The following is a 15,378-nucleotide window of genomic DNA, read 5'->3' as shown; positions in this document are numbered from 1 at the left end:
CTTACCCACTTACACACATTCTCCCCCCAGCCCAATCCTTCTCATTTTATGTACCAACCTTTTATGTGCGACAAGAGATGTCCAGCGCAGTAAGTAGGATAAAACAGGAACTCTTTATTGCGGATCACATGGATATACACAGGAACAATAACCAATGTGTTTCGGATCAACTTATTCATGGCAACATTAAGGGTCCAGTTTGATCCAAAACGCGTTGCTTATTGTTCCTGTGTATATCAATGTGATCCACAATAAAGAGTTCCTGTTTTATCCTACTTACTGCGCTGGACATCTCTTCTTGTCGTGCTGCTCTATTTGGCTTGGAAGCGCTGCCGGCCAGTCCGTGCGCAGGTAATTGGATTTAGCAATGGAGAGCTTTCGGCATCTTTCCTTCCCAATCGTTTATGTGGCACCATATCAAATGCTTTGGAAAAATCCAGATAGACGACATCCAGCGATTGCCCCTGGTCCAATCTGGTGCTCACCTCCTCATAAAAGCTGATCAGGTTAGTTTGATAGGACCGATCCCTCATAAAGCCATGCTGAAATGGGGTCATGTATTTATTTTTATCAAGCTATTCCAAAATAGCATCTCTTAGAAAACCCTCCAACAATTCACATACAGCGGAGGTTAAACTAACAGGTCTATAATTCCCGGGGTCACCTTTTGACCCCTTTTTAAATATTGGTACCACATTTCATTTGCCATGCGCCAGTTCTGGGGAACAGCCCTGTCACTATAGAGTCCCTGAATATTAAAAATAGGGGTCTGTCTATTACATTACTTAATTCCTATAGAACAAGGGGGTGAATGCCATCTGGACCTGGTGATTTATTTTTGATTTATTTAGATTTTTTTTTGTAGGTGGCACTGTACTTCTTCCTGGGTTAGACATGTGACCTGTACTGGGGAGTTTACCTTATCACACTGTATTTCACCTGGCATTTAATTTTCCTCGATGAATACAGTGGAGAAGAATTTGTTTAATATATTTGCTTTCTCCTGATCCCCGTTTATAATTTCTTCCTAATCATTTTTTTAAAGGGCCTACACTTTGATGTTTGACCTTTTTGCTATTTATATAGTTAAAGAACATTTTGTGGTTAGTTTTACTCTCTTTGGCAATAAGTCTTTTTGTCTCTATTTTTGCGTCTTTTTTTCTGTTTTTACATATTTTAAATTTTTCTCTATAGTTTTTTAATACTTCTTCACTGCTGTCCTGTTTTAGTAGTTTAAATGCTTTATTTTTTGTCATTTATTGCTCCCTTAACATAAACTGTCCACAGATTTTGTATTACACCATAGGTAGCTGGTAGGTAATGTTAACATAGACTTCTGTTCATGGATTTCAATGGCATCTGTTCAGCCAACCCAACCGTATCCATAATGGAAGCTCAGACGTATGTTGTGGGCATGGGCATGGTCTTGCAAGCCTGCTGTAAAACATACTGCTTTTACCAGCATGGTATTGAGACTATTATTATAAACACTCTTTTACCCCCAAGACATTGCCCTTTTTTAAAGATTCCTACCATGTAAAAGTAAGTAAATAACTATACTTTATAAAAGATGCATGCATGTCTAAGATGTCACTTGGGACAAGTTCACACTAAGTATTTTCTGTGCGAATTTGTCAGAAAATACAATGCAGCAGCCTCCCATTGTTTTCAGTGGGCTTCCGCTGCACTATTCACACTGCAGAATTTCTGCTGCAGATGTTCCACCGTGGAAATTTCCGAATCCCATACCCATGAACAAGTTTATTCTTTAGGGAGAATCCGCTCTGAAATGCATTGCTGTCTATTGAGACGGCACATTTCCAAGTGGTTCTATCGCCGTCTTGTTTTGCCGGTGCCCAAAACAGATGGAATCTCCTAGAGGAATATCTCTGGGTGGAGACTCCATAGTGCGAACGAGCCTTTAGGATAATGAACACTTTATGCTGCAAAATGTTCCATTAATGAGGAATTCTCACAGTGGCTGCTGACTGACCCCAAAACATCACGACTCCATGTCCAATGTCACTGTCTTGCTGCCTTGGCTTTATACTTTTGATGTCTTCTCATATTAAGATTTCTTGTATTTGTACTTGCAGACTATGTCCAGATCTATCAATCTGTGTGAGAGAAAAAGTGGAGAGATTTTCTCATAGCGACCAATCACAGCTCAGCTAAGAGCTCTGGTAAAGTGAAAGCTGAGCTGTGATTGAGAGAAAAACTGGAGTGATTTTCCCACAGCAGCCAATCGCAGCTCAGCTTTCACTTTACCAGAGTTCGTTAGCTGAGCTGTGATTGGTCGCTATGAGAAAATCTCTCCACTTTTTCTCTCACACTGTTTGATAAATCTGGGCCTATTTGCTTATGTTATTTCTTACAATCATTTGCTTTTTTCAGAAGCTACAGAAGAAGTTTCCCTGGATAGTCCAGAAAGGGACCTCATTCTTTCCTCAGAGCCCAGTCCCGCCATCACTCCTGTAACACCCACATCACTCATTACCCCACGGATGGAAGCTATCAGTATTTCCGCTCCTGTTATTTATGACCGTTCTAGGGATGAGGTAAGGGCAGACCTTAACACTATACATGTATACATTCCATTACATTCATGTTCTCCACAGGAACAGTGAATAGGACTGGTCGGGAATGTCACTGCTTCACCTTATCTTAAGGATTGTCAGGCCCCAGCGATCAGTAAGGGAAGGCATATCTAAGTAAGGGGACATGCAACACCACAGTTTTGCTATACAGTCCCCGTATACAATTTCAAGTTAAAAACCATACGGAACTGTATAGAAAACGGTATGCATTGACTTAACATTGTAAACCGTATGTCTAACGCATCATCCGGTTTAGTCCGTTTTACATCTTGGGCTCCTTTCACACTAGTGATTTCTACGTTATTGAAGTTAATTCATTACAGACGTTATACAGTGACGGGACATCGTGGCGGAAAAATTACTGCATGCAGTAATTTTTCCGCCACGATGTCCCGTCACTGTATAATGTCTGTAATGAATTACGGGCATATACGGGTGCAAAGGGCAGTTACAAAATCCCATTAGGCCAATAGGCTGCAATGCGATTTAGTCTCCGCCGTCATGGGTTTTGTAACGGCAGGTTTTTGCCGAAAATCGCGACGGAACTTCAATAACGGAGAAATCACTAGTGTGAAAGGAGCCTTATACGGTTTTCTGTTTTTTTTTTTGTTTGTTTTTTTTACCCAAAACCGTAGTCTACCACGTTTTTTGGCCCAGGTGAAAAACCGTATTAAACCGTATACGTTTTTTTTTTGTCTTTTTTTAACATGAAAATCAATGGGAAAAGTACAGAACCGTATGTGCGTACAGTTCCATATGGTTTTCACCATACGGTTTTTGACTGCACAGTTTTCTCTATAGGAATTTAAATCAAACACGTGAAACTTTATTCAAAATGGAATGAAAAGTTAAAATCGTATACGTTTTTTTTTCTCAAAAAACGGATGCAACCGGACATAATTTTTCGAACCGTATACATTTTGATACAGTTTAGTCAGGTTTTGAGGAATCTGTTTTTCATCAAAAACCTGATACGGGAACTGTATTGCAAAAACGTGGTGTGAATGCAGCCTAAGGCCGGGTTCACACCACCTTTTTTGCAATACAGTTTCCCTATATATTTTCATATTGAAAACCGTATGCATTGACTCTCCATTGAAAACCGTATGCCAAGAAATGCAGTTGTGATCAGATTGTGTCCGTTTTGCATCCTGTATAGTTTTGTCAGTTTTTTTTCCCTGTAGCCTACCATGTTGTTTGGTCAGGGTGAAAAACTGTATCGAAATGTATATGTGTTTTTTTTTTTTTTTTTTACATGGGAGTCAATGGGAACTGTACAGAACCCTATGTGCATATGATTCCATACAGTTTCCACCATACAGTTTTGGACTTTGCACAGTTTTTTTTTTTCTTGGAATTTCAATCAAACAAGTGACACTTTATTCATAATGGAGTGAAAAGTTAAAAACTTATACGTTTTTTTTTCTTAAAAACTGATGCAACCGGACATCATTTTTCAAATCGTATACTGATTAAAATTTGTACACCTGTTTTGATAGTTTAGTCAGGTTTTGAGGAATCAGTTTTTTTTTAATTAAAAACCTGATATGGGAACTGTATTGCAAAAACGTGGTGTGAACCCAGCCTAATATGCCTTTACTTACAGCAGGGTTTCCCGACCAGGGTGCCTTCAGCTGTTGCAAAACTACAACTCCCAGCATGCCCGAACAGCCGTTGGCTGTCCGGGCATGCTAGGAGTTGTAGTTTTGCAACAGCTGGAGGCACCCTGGTTGGGAAACACTGACTTATTCTTGAGTAAACAACTATTAAAGGGGTTATCCAGGAAAAAACTTTTTTTTATATTTCAACTGGCTCCAGAAAGTTAAACAGATTTGTAAATTACTTCTATTAAAAAAATCTTAATCCTTTCAGTACTTATGAGCTTCTGAAGTTAAGGTTGTTTTTTTCTGTCTAAGTGCTCTCTGATGACACGTGTCTCGGGAAACGATTTAGAAGCAAATCCCCATAGCAAACCTCTTCTAAACTGGGCGTTTCCCGAGACACGAGTCATCAGAGAGGACTTAGACAGAAAAGAACAACCTTAACTTCAGAAGCTCATAAGTACTGAAAGGATTAAGATTTTTTAGTAGAAGTAATTTACAAATCTGTTTAACTTTCTGAAGCCAGTTGATATATATATATATATATATATATAAAAAAAAAGTTTTTTCCTGGAATACCCCTTTAACCCCTTAAGGACTCAGCCCATTTTGGCCTTAAGGACTCAGACAATTTAATTTTTACGTTTTCATTTTTTCCTCCTCGCCTTCTAAAAATCATAACTCTTTTATATTTTCATCCACAGACTAGTATGAGGGCTTGTTTTTTGCGCGACCAGTTGTCCTTTGTAATGACATCACTCATATCATAAAATGTATGGCGCAACCAAAAAACACTATTTTTGTGGGGAAATTAAAACGAAAAACGCAATTTTGCTAATTTTGGAAGGTTTCGTTTTCACGCCGTACAATTTATGGTAAAAATGACATGTGTTCTTTATTCTGAGGGTCAATACGATTAAAATGATACCCATTATTATATACTTTTATATTATTGTTGCGCTTAAAAAAAATCACAAACTTTTTAACCAAATTAGTACGTTTATAATCCCTTTATTTTGATGACCTCTAACTTTTTTATTTTTCCGTATAAGTGGCGGTATGGGGGCTCATTTTTTGCGCCATAAAAAACTTTTTTAATACATTTTTTATAATTTTTTTTAAATAAAATGTATTTAAAAAGTAGGAATTTTGGACTTTTTTTTATTTTTTTTCGTTCACGCCGTTCACCGTACGGGATCATTAACATTTTATTTTAATAGTTCGGACATTTACGCACGCGGCGATACCAAATATGTGTATAAAAAAAGTTTTTTACGCTTTTTGGGGGTAAAATAGGAAAAAACGGACGTTTTACTTTTATTGGGGGAGGGGATTTTTCACTTTTTTTTTACTTTTACTTTTACATTTTTTTTACATTTTTTTTTTTACACTTGAATAGTCCCCATAGGGGACTATTCATAGCAATACCATGATTGCTAATATTGATCTGTTCTATGTATAGGACATAGAACAGATCAGTATTATCGGTCATCTCCTGCTCTGGTCTGCTCGATCACAGACCAGAGCAGGAGACGCCGGGAGCCGGAAGGAGGAAGGTGAAGGGAAATCCATGCGGCGTTCTGAATGATCGGATCCCCGCAGCAGCGCTGCGGGCGATCCGATCGTTCATTTAAATCACGAACTGCCGCAGATGCCGGGATCTGTATTGATCCCGGCACCTGAGGGGTTAATGGCGGACGCCCGCGAGATCGCGGGCGTCGGCCATTGCCGGCGGGTCCCTGGCTGCGATCAGCAGCCGGGATCAGCCGCGCATGACACAGGCATCGCTCCGATGCCCGCGGTTATGCTTAGGACGTAAATGTACGTCCTGGTGCGTTAAGTACCAACTCACCAGGACGTACATTTACGTCCTGCGTCCTTAAGGGGTTAAGTGGTAGTGAATCTCAGAAAGGGGAGACAATGTTAATTGCGGTGGCTGGCAGGTAAGTGACAGCGACAGCTGATGGCTCTCCTTTTCCTAAACAGAAGTTTTCAGCTTCTTTTTAGTTACTAAATGCAACCGTTGTAAAGGATAAGCTTTCACTTTCATAAAATGTATAAGCAAATGTAAAATGTAACATCTTTTTAGTATATTGTCCCTTTTTTCCTGTTCCTGTGCAGCACAAAGTCTCATGTTGATGTCTGGAAGTTGGCAACAAGCCTGGAGACATGGTTTATTTAATTCTTAGGATGACAAACGATACATTGTTCAGATCACAGATTTAATCAAGTGAATAAAATGATATAGTAATCTCATAATCCAGAATAGGGGATATTTATCATAACAACATATGCAGAGGAGAAGATGCCCATAGCAACCAATCAGATCACTTCTTTCATTTTGCAGAGGCCTTGTTAAAGATGAAAGAATCAATTTGGTTGCTATGGGCAACTGGACGACTTTTCCTCTGGACAGGTTTTGATAAATCTCCCCCTATATTCTGGTAAACGCCTACAGCATCATGGGGAATTTACAGGACCAAAAGTAAAATACTGAGAAATCAGACCGAAATAGACGTGAGGGCTGCTGATTTTACGTCACTTAACCGCCATATGTTTTAATCACTATCTGCTAGGATATCTACACATAACGGGGGAGATTCATCAAAACCTGTCCAGATGAAAAGTTGCTGAGTTGTCCATAGTAACCAATCGGATCGCTTCTTTCATTTTTAAAAAGGCCTCTTAAAAATGAAAGAATAGTTGCTATGGACAACTCAGCAACTTTTCCTCTGAACAGGTTTTGATAAATACCTCCCAAAATCCGCAGCTTGTTAGAAAGTTTTTCTACATCTGCATCCAGTGCTGTGGATTTGATTTATTTTGTATATTGTGCTGCAGATTTTATGCTTTGTCTAATGACTGAAAGAGAATAAAGTAAATAGTAAAACTCACTGATTTTACATGTTGTGGATTTTACCTGTGGATTTTTTGGTGAGAAATCTTCTGCGTATACTCTACTTGTGAAGATACTCATAAAGAATTTTACTGTACTTAAACGTTCCTCTACGCATTAGATGAACAGCATTTAATGGGGGTGTTTTGACTCTTCCCTGACTGCTATTCTCCTGGGGAGGGAAGAAGGAAAGGGCATGTTTTATATTAGCATCTCCAGTCTTTTTTTCTTGGAAAATAAGGCGCCCCCATGGGTGTCTGGCAGTGGCTTATTAACTCCTCCTTATTGATGCAAAAATTTTCCACCAAGTCGGGAGGAATAACTCATTTGGCAGACAGATATGTGAGGTGTATTGACTTTGATACAATAGAGAACCATTAATTTAGTACTGCAATCTTACCCTGGTCCCAGTCGTTGGACCTCCACAGATCTACAAGTTATCAACTATTCTATGGATAAGAGATGACTTGCCTAAATGGGGGTCTTTTTATACGTAAAGTATCCTGCACAGGATTTCAGGTCATTTAGTTTACATTAAAATCTGCAGCAATAAATGCTGTGCATCAAATATGCACAGGAAGGAAAGTGTATGTGTGAATACGCCCTTAAGATGTTCATGTAGCATACAGGCCCACAGGCTCCTTCATTGATGATGCAGGGTTTGCTGCCTACTCACATGTATCCAGAGCCTATGTAACATAACTCCTCTCTGTAGAGTCTACTGATTATAGAAGGATTATTTATTGATGTATGGTTATATTTTGTGTATGTTTCTGTTTATTGGTAAACCTTTTTATTTATTATCATTGCCATTTATAAATAAAAATCCTCATGGATTTCTCTCTTATACCCAGATTGAAGAGGAAGCAAATGGAGATTTCTTTGATATAGAAATAGGTGTCTCAGACCCTGAGAAAGTTGGTAAGTACTAATGAAACTTTCCAGATTTAGTACTCTTATGGAAAAATGTCAATTGTTACTTACTATATTCTTCATAGTTGGGTCCACTATCTTATTTGCTGTTTCTTTATACATACAGTTAAGGTGTATTCAGTTAGTGTTATCTTTTATGATGAATCAGATGACTTCTGCGCAGGATAGTAACAGAGTAATCCTTCTCAAAGTGCTTACACCTTGTTGAGAGAGATATTACCAGATTTTCTTTTCATTTTAGGTGATGGGATGAATGCTTACATGGCCTATAAAGTAACAACAAAGGTTAGTTCTGTCCTTACTGGTCTAACTGTAAAAAATAACAGCTAAAACTGGAAAAAAATATCGTAAAAATCCTATAGAGCCAAAAACTTGATAACCTTGCACATGGCTTAGGACTGTAATATGCTAAGGCATTTCACAGAAACCGATTGGGGAAACTCCTGGGATTAGAAAACAAGGTTCTATCTGGCTTTCTTCCCAAATGTTCTCTACTCTTACATGTACATTTATATACTTTTCTGTGACCATCTGATCCAAAGTATCTGATAATCTGACTCCTAATTAAGTTCTATTTATGATGGTTCAAAGAAATGTCACTGTACACAAATGGATGTAGTAAATATAACGGATGGGAAAAGTCTTATTCATGTAGGAAAAGAGCATAGCTCACCATACATGTCCTGACAAGGAGTTTAATGAGAGGGCACTCTACGTATTGGACCAAAATGTGCAGCATTTCAGGATAGATTTATCAAACCTTGTGCAAAGTAACAGTGGAGCAGTTGCCTGTACCAACCAATCAGATTCCCGCTTTCAATTTGGGAAAAAAAAAGCCTCTGAGAAATAAAAGCTGGAATCTGGTTGCTATGGGCAACTGCTTCGATATTACTTTGCACAAGTTTTGTGTAATGTCCCCCACAAGGTCTGGCAACTGGTTGTACATCTAAGGCTACACACACAACATATGTGTTGGGCAAATCCAACAATCTAATGTGTATGGGGACCTACCGACTTTCCCATGATGACAGGTCTCTGAGGAGAAAGAGGTCGGGCACATTGGATTTGGACTGCCCCTTCCTTTTGTTCTGTGAAAGAGGACTCTGTCAGAGGTGCCTGACAAGAGCTTTCATCTATCTCCCTATTTATAACTGTATAGCCTGTATACATGAGAACTTGGAGAGATAGGTAGCTCAATTATTGCCTGTTTTGCTGGTTATAGACAGGCTAATGTGTTACAGCTAAGGTATATCTGTTATACAGTAGCACATGAGTATATCTAATATATATGTTAGCATGCCAAGGTAAATATGAAAAACATCTAAATGTATAGCAGCATGCCTGAAAAAATACAAAACAAATCTAATAAAATATATATATATATAGTAACATGTCTGGGTAAATACGAAACATATCTAAATATATATAGCAGCATGCCTGAGTAAATAAGAAACACATCTAATAATATATGTAGTAGCATGTCTGGGTAAATCTGAACACATCTAATATATATTTTTTTGATATTATAATATATGTTTTTTTGTTTTTTTAAATCCTTGTAGACATCTCTCTCTCTATTTAACAAGAACGAGTTCTCTGTGAAGAGAAGGTTTAGTGATTTCCTTGGACTCCATAGTAAATTAGCAACAAAATACATGCACTTTGGATATATTGTGCCTCCAGCTCCAGAGAAAAGTATTGTAGGTAAGATTGTTCTCCACCTTCTATAATCTTCTATGCTTTCCTATGGAAATGTATTTTTCCCAATAAACTTGTGAGTAAATATTTGTAAGTAGATGTTCTGTTGAAATATCATTTCTGTCCACACACAGGAAGCAGGTTATCATGAGATAGAGATGAGTAGTTAAAACAATGTATTTCGGAAATAGAAAGCCACTGACAAGCTTCTACTCCACAATAAAGTCACTAGAAAGGAAAAGGAAGGAGCTGCAGGAAGCTGAACTCTTGTTGTAACTTTGCTTTATTTACAGAATATAAATGGGGAGCTGAGATTTGTATTTTCTTCCAGCAGTGGAAAAGATGTTGCACACTAAGCAATGATCTGTTCTCTTCATGTGTCCAAGCTAAACCCTGCAAGTTGATGTTAATATTGCTTTGTAATATAAGCTATTTCTCAGTTTTTGTTAAAACATTGGTGGTCTATGTTTAAATGGGTACTCCACTGGCCAGCATATGTAACATTTAGTTCCAAACAGTGTGTACGCTGCGGGGGTCGGCCCCGCCCCCTCGTGTCATCAGGCCACGCCACCTCAATGCAAGCCTATGGGAGGGGTCGTGACTGCTGTCATGAGGGGGCGTGGCGGACCCCTGCAGCGCGCACACAGCTTTCGGAACTAAATGTTCCGAACGCTTGCCAGTGGAGTACCCCTTTACATTATGGCACCCTTGTACGGCCAGTAACCCCCTCGGATCACTGGACAGAAGTGATTATAGGAAAGCACCATGCCCTTTCACTCCCAGATAGCTCTGCTTTACATACCATTAAAGGCTGCAACTTTGTTCTGTGGAGGTTACAACAGTTGCTTTGCCACATGACATAGATTCATGGGATATCCTTGCTGCAAACCATCAGTTTCGTAAAGGGGTACTTCAGCATTTAACAACAGTGTCTGATCACAAGAGGGTGGTCTGAACTATGTTAACCTTCTACAATCTACAGAAAAGAGCCCTGAGTCTTTTATTACTAATAAGGGTTTAGTTTTTTGTATTTTTCTTCTTCTAGTCTAGGGGTGGGAGGAAGATGGGGGGGAAAAGTAAAAAAATCTAAATGACTGATGCATGTTTATAATAGAAATTTATTTAAAAAAAATGACTAATAAGTTGGGAGGAGATGTTGCACAAGTAATAACCTCATGCACTTACAGGGGTAATCCGCTGCCCCGGCATTCGGAACATTTTGTTCCGAACGCTGGGTGCCGGCGGCGGGGCTCATGATGTCATGGTCACGCCCCTCGTGATATCACACCGTCACCCCCTCAGTGCAAGTCTGTGGGAGGAGGCGTGATAGACTTGCACAGAGGGTGTGGCGTGACGTCATGAAGGGGCGTGGACGTGACGTCACAACCCCCGCCGCCCGCACCCAGCATGTTAAACGAACGTCGGGGGCTGCACATAGATCGTGGGGGTCCCAGCTGCGGGACCCCTGCGATCAGATATTTTATCCCCTATTCTTTGGTTAAGGGAGAAGATGTCTCGGTGCGGGGTACCCCTTTAATCACATTATCAGTTCTGTTGAGTGTTTACTTGCATCTGAATTGCAGAGATTTTTGGTCCATTTATTTAAGTGAAGATGTGTGCGTGTAGACATACAGGTGTAAGCTGCATGTATGAGCTCTGAAAGCTATTATTAGATGTACTGTAGTGCATTTATTTTTTGTATTTTAGAATTCAAGTTTTTATTTTTATATGTTTTATGTATGTATGTATGTATGTATGTATGAAAGTGTGACAATTGCCCTGAATTATTAGCTATACAGGCTTTATGTGACCATAATAAATGAAGATCACAAGAAAATGCCAAATATTGCTGGCTTTAAACTATACAAATTAAGACACTTGTTTCATCTACCTTATATATAGCTATCTCCCATACAAACACCTTACTATAGTTAACCCCTTCCCACTATAGGACGTATGCATAAGTCCCACCACCCGACATGTTTGTGCGCTGGGACATATGCATACTTCCTAGCGATCTCCTGCACTGCTGCGAGCAGCGCAGGAGATCAGCGGTGGGAACCGGCTGTCAATCACAGCCGGAGTTCTGCCTCAGCTTCTGGGGCTGCAATCGCACTGGTCCTGGCAGCATTAACCCTATAGATGCCGTGATCAATTCTGATCACGGCATCTATGGTGTTGACAGGGGGAGGGTGCATTGGCAGCAGGAGGTCAGATCATGGCCTCCTTTCTGCCTGCTACAGAAGCCTGTGAGATAAAGTCAGAGGCTGGATCGCACAGGCTGTACTGTGTGCAGCTGATCGGGTCATTCTGTGCTGCAGTACAAATGTATTGCAGCATAGGATAACCTGTAAAAAGTTCTTCAATAAAAGTATGAAGTGTAGAAAAAAATAAAATAATGCCCTTTTCCAATAAAAACCACGTATTATCATCCAAAAAGATCAAAAACACAAATCATATACCTAATAGGTATTGCCACGTCCGTAAGGACGTGTACTGTGAACGCCGTAAAAAAAACCCCGCAAAATTCGCCAATTTTGGTACAAATAGATAAATAAAAAAGATCAAAAGTTAGTACGTATCGCAAAAATGATACCAATGAAAAGTACAGCTCATCCCGCAAAAAGTAAGCCCTTACTCAATGTGTTGGACGAAAAATGGGTATCGTCATAATCGTACTGACCCACAGAATAAATATAACATCACTTTAAAAACATTTTTTTTTAATGGTGTACACGGTGCGGTTAAAGTGCCAAAAATGTTCACGTTTTTCACAATTTTTGTGAGTTTTTCACAAAAATGCTGCATGTGTCAACCAAAGTGCACCACATATATAAAGTACAATATGTCACGAAAAAACAATATCCGAATCGCTCCGCTCAGAAAAAGCATTCTAAAATTATTATGATTTAAAGAGACCCAGTCAAAAATAAAAATAAAAAGCCTGGTCATAAAGGTAAAAAATTGGACTGTCCTTAAAGGGTTAATATTTTTATTTTTAAGGCATGACTAAAGTTAAAGTGGGAAAGGAAGACTCCTCATCCAATGAATTTGTTGAAAAAAGAAGAGCTGCTTTGGAAAGGTACAACTGTTTGCATTATTGCTATTAGTGTTGCTGCTGTTTATTATTATTGTTATTATTATAAAAAAAATAGACAAACTTTTTGGGCTTGTACCATTATACTACTGTACCTGGTATAATGCTACATGGCAATATCATGTATGTGGTTGTAGCTGTTTGCATCACTAGCAATTAGTCTGCCTCATTGGCCCTCATTTACTGAGAGTGTTGTGTAGGTTTCTTTGTGGGTTTTAATTCCCTACAATTTATTTTCCACGATATTTCCTAAGGTTTCCCTACATTTTCCACTTTCCCTACACTTTGCTTTTTTTACACATGCTCTGATCTGTCGGGTTTTCCTCAGCTCAAATCCACCACATTTTATGTGGAAACATTAGTAAATATGGGTTGGGTTTTTTTGTGAAAATGTTGGGATCACGCCCCTTTTCAGAAACCACGCCCCATTTTCCCCGGCGGCCATGCCCCTTTTTCGGGTTTTCTTAGCAAAGTGGTGAGTTAGTTGGGTTTTTTTCAATTCTGGCACAAAATCTGGCACAGACAGAATTTCTGGCACAATGCGACAGAACCTGGCACACAACCCCACAAAACATGTCTGGTTTGCAATAGTAAATGAGGGCCAATGAGTCCAATAAGATGAATACTGTACTAACAGTGAGCTGCCGGCAAGAGAGGGTACCACATGTCTGAAGCAGTCTTGACCTGTAGAGTAGAGTGCTCCCTCTCTTTTCTTGCCTAGGTAAAGCCTTGTGAAGATGTCTTGCTGTTTTTGATTTGCAGTAATGTGTGTGTATATATAACTCCCTTTTTTTTTTTTTTTCTAAAGGCTTGGCCTGGTTTTAATAAACTTATGTTTTTCTAAATAGATATCTTCAACGAACTGTTAAGCACCCTGCACTTTTGCAAGATCCAGATCTTAGACAGTTCTTGGAAAGCTCAGAGGTTCGTATTATTTATTTACATTATCATTTTACAATAGTTTTTCATCCTCTCCTCGTATAATCTATACCTGTCCTTCTGTTATGTGGCTGGATTTCTAACATCATGCTGATGGCATCTATTTAATTTATATGCAGGTGTGTATGTGTATATATATATATATAATATATTTTACCTCTCCATGACCTTCTCCTCCAATTACTTAGTGTGGTGGTGCGGCATAGAGTTCTGGTTGTTTCAGACTTCTTTCATATAAAAATTAAGGAGGCCACTGTGATCTTGGGAACTTTAGAATATTGTACAGACTAGGTGGGCCAAATGGTCCTCATCTGCCCATCATTTTTCTGTGAATGCTTTTTTTGTCGTTATTGTTCTTCTCCAGTTTACATAAAGATTTATGTACAAAACCAATTTAGTAGCTGTTCTGTTGACCATTCTCCTTTGCATCTGTGTCTGCTTCTATCATTCATTCACCTGCATTATGTGTAATTTTTGCTTCTGTTCTTAAAGTAGTTCTCTGTATTTCCTATACATGGTGGTATTTTTCCCTTCTGTCTTAAGTGATGGAAGACCTATGCTGGCTACAAGATTTAGCAGTTTTAAGCTTTGGGACCCTCTTACTATTGACCTTTTGGAAAACTCCACATTTGTTCATCTATATGTAAAAGCAGTAAATGAAATTCTGCTTTTTTTTTCCCAATGTTTTCCACTGGGATGAGAAAGGCAGTAAATCAGCAAAAAATGGGTTTTCTCTGTATTGAAATGTAATATAGTGAAGAAAATCTAACATCCTTTATATTTGTGCTTTGATACTGGTATAAGGCTGTAACCTTTAGCCGGTTTGTTTGCCCTTATTTGTCATTCAATTGCAGCTGCCGCGAGCGGTTAGCACCCAGGCGTTGAGTGGAGCAGGATTATTGAGGATGGTAAACAAGGCTGCAGACGCTGTCAACAAAATGACAATCAAGATGAATGAATCGGATGCAGTAAGAGCTGATTTTTTTTGAGTTGTATAATGATGGCCATTGGAGGTTAAACAATCGCAGTTTAAGCTCATAGACATAGAATGTAAGATAATTTACCTATTGACTCTATTTTCTTTGGTCTGTTGAGCAACACAGTCGTATGTAGCTTGTCAACCACTAGTAAATCTAATATAACATAGTTTTTGTGCCTTGATAAATTGGCTTTTTTTCATTTTTCTTCCCTATCAGTGGTTTGAAGAAAAGCAGCAGCAATTTGAGAATCTAGATCAACAACTTAGGAAACTGCACGCCAATGTAGAAGCCTTGGTCTGCCACCGTAAAGGTTTGCTTCCTTCTTTTCTTGCCAGAGTGTTGGTGTTCATTTATAAGTTTGTGCTTATTTTTTGTATTTTGTTATTTTTAAGATAACATTTTTTTTTTATAAGGTACTAGGGCTATTTATTTCCCAATAGATGAGTTGTTTGTTCTTGCTTCAGTTCAGTTTGAAATGTAATAGTAGAGTAGGTGAAAGGGTGAAGAAGAGTTATAAAAACAGCAGAGTTAGGGGTGTTTGTATGAAACCCCTTTTAAGATCACTGCTAGATTTGACTCTGACTCAAAAACAAACACTGCAACTAGTCTCCTGTTACTGTAAGGTAAGAGCAGACCA

General features: G+C 38.8%; 1 protein-coding gene across 1 annotated transcript in view; it reads left to right on the top strand.

The window, feature by feature from the left end:
• The window catches only part of SNX2 (sorting nexin 2), a 63,540-nt gene that overhangs the window by 28,362 nt on the left and 19,800 nt on the right, over positions 1–15,378 (top strand). Inside the window, exons 3-10 of the mRNA XM_056537345.1 lie at positions 2,395–2,558; positions 7,949–8,015; positions 8,269–8,312; positions 9,590–9,731; positions 12,729–12,807; positions 13,671–13,746; positions 14,616–14,729; positions 14,958–15,051. Of these exons, the coding sequence (XP_056393320.1) occupies positions 2,395–2,558; positions 7,949–8,015; positions 8,269–8,312; positions 9,590–9,731; positions 12,729–12,807; positions 13,671–13,746; positions 14,616–14,729; positions 14,958–15,051 (780 nt within the window). The remainder of the gene's footprint in view (positions 1–2,394; positions 2,559–7,948; positions 8,016–8,268; positions 8,313–9,589; positions 9,732–12,728; positions 12,808–13,670; positions 13,747–14,615; positions 14,730–14,957; positions 15,052–15,378) is intronic.

This window comes from Hyla sarda, chromosome 1, assembly GCF_029499605.1.
Source record: "Hyla sarda isolate aHylSar1 chromosome 1, aHylSar1.hap1, whole genome shotgun sequence".
Lineage (NCBI taxonomy): Eukaryota > Metazoa > Chordata > Amphibia > Anura > Hylidae > Hyla > Hyla sarda.
This window is presented reverse-complemented; position numbering and strand designations above follow the sequence as displayed.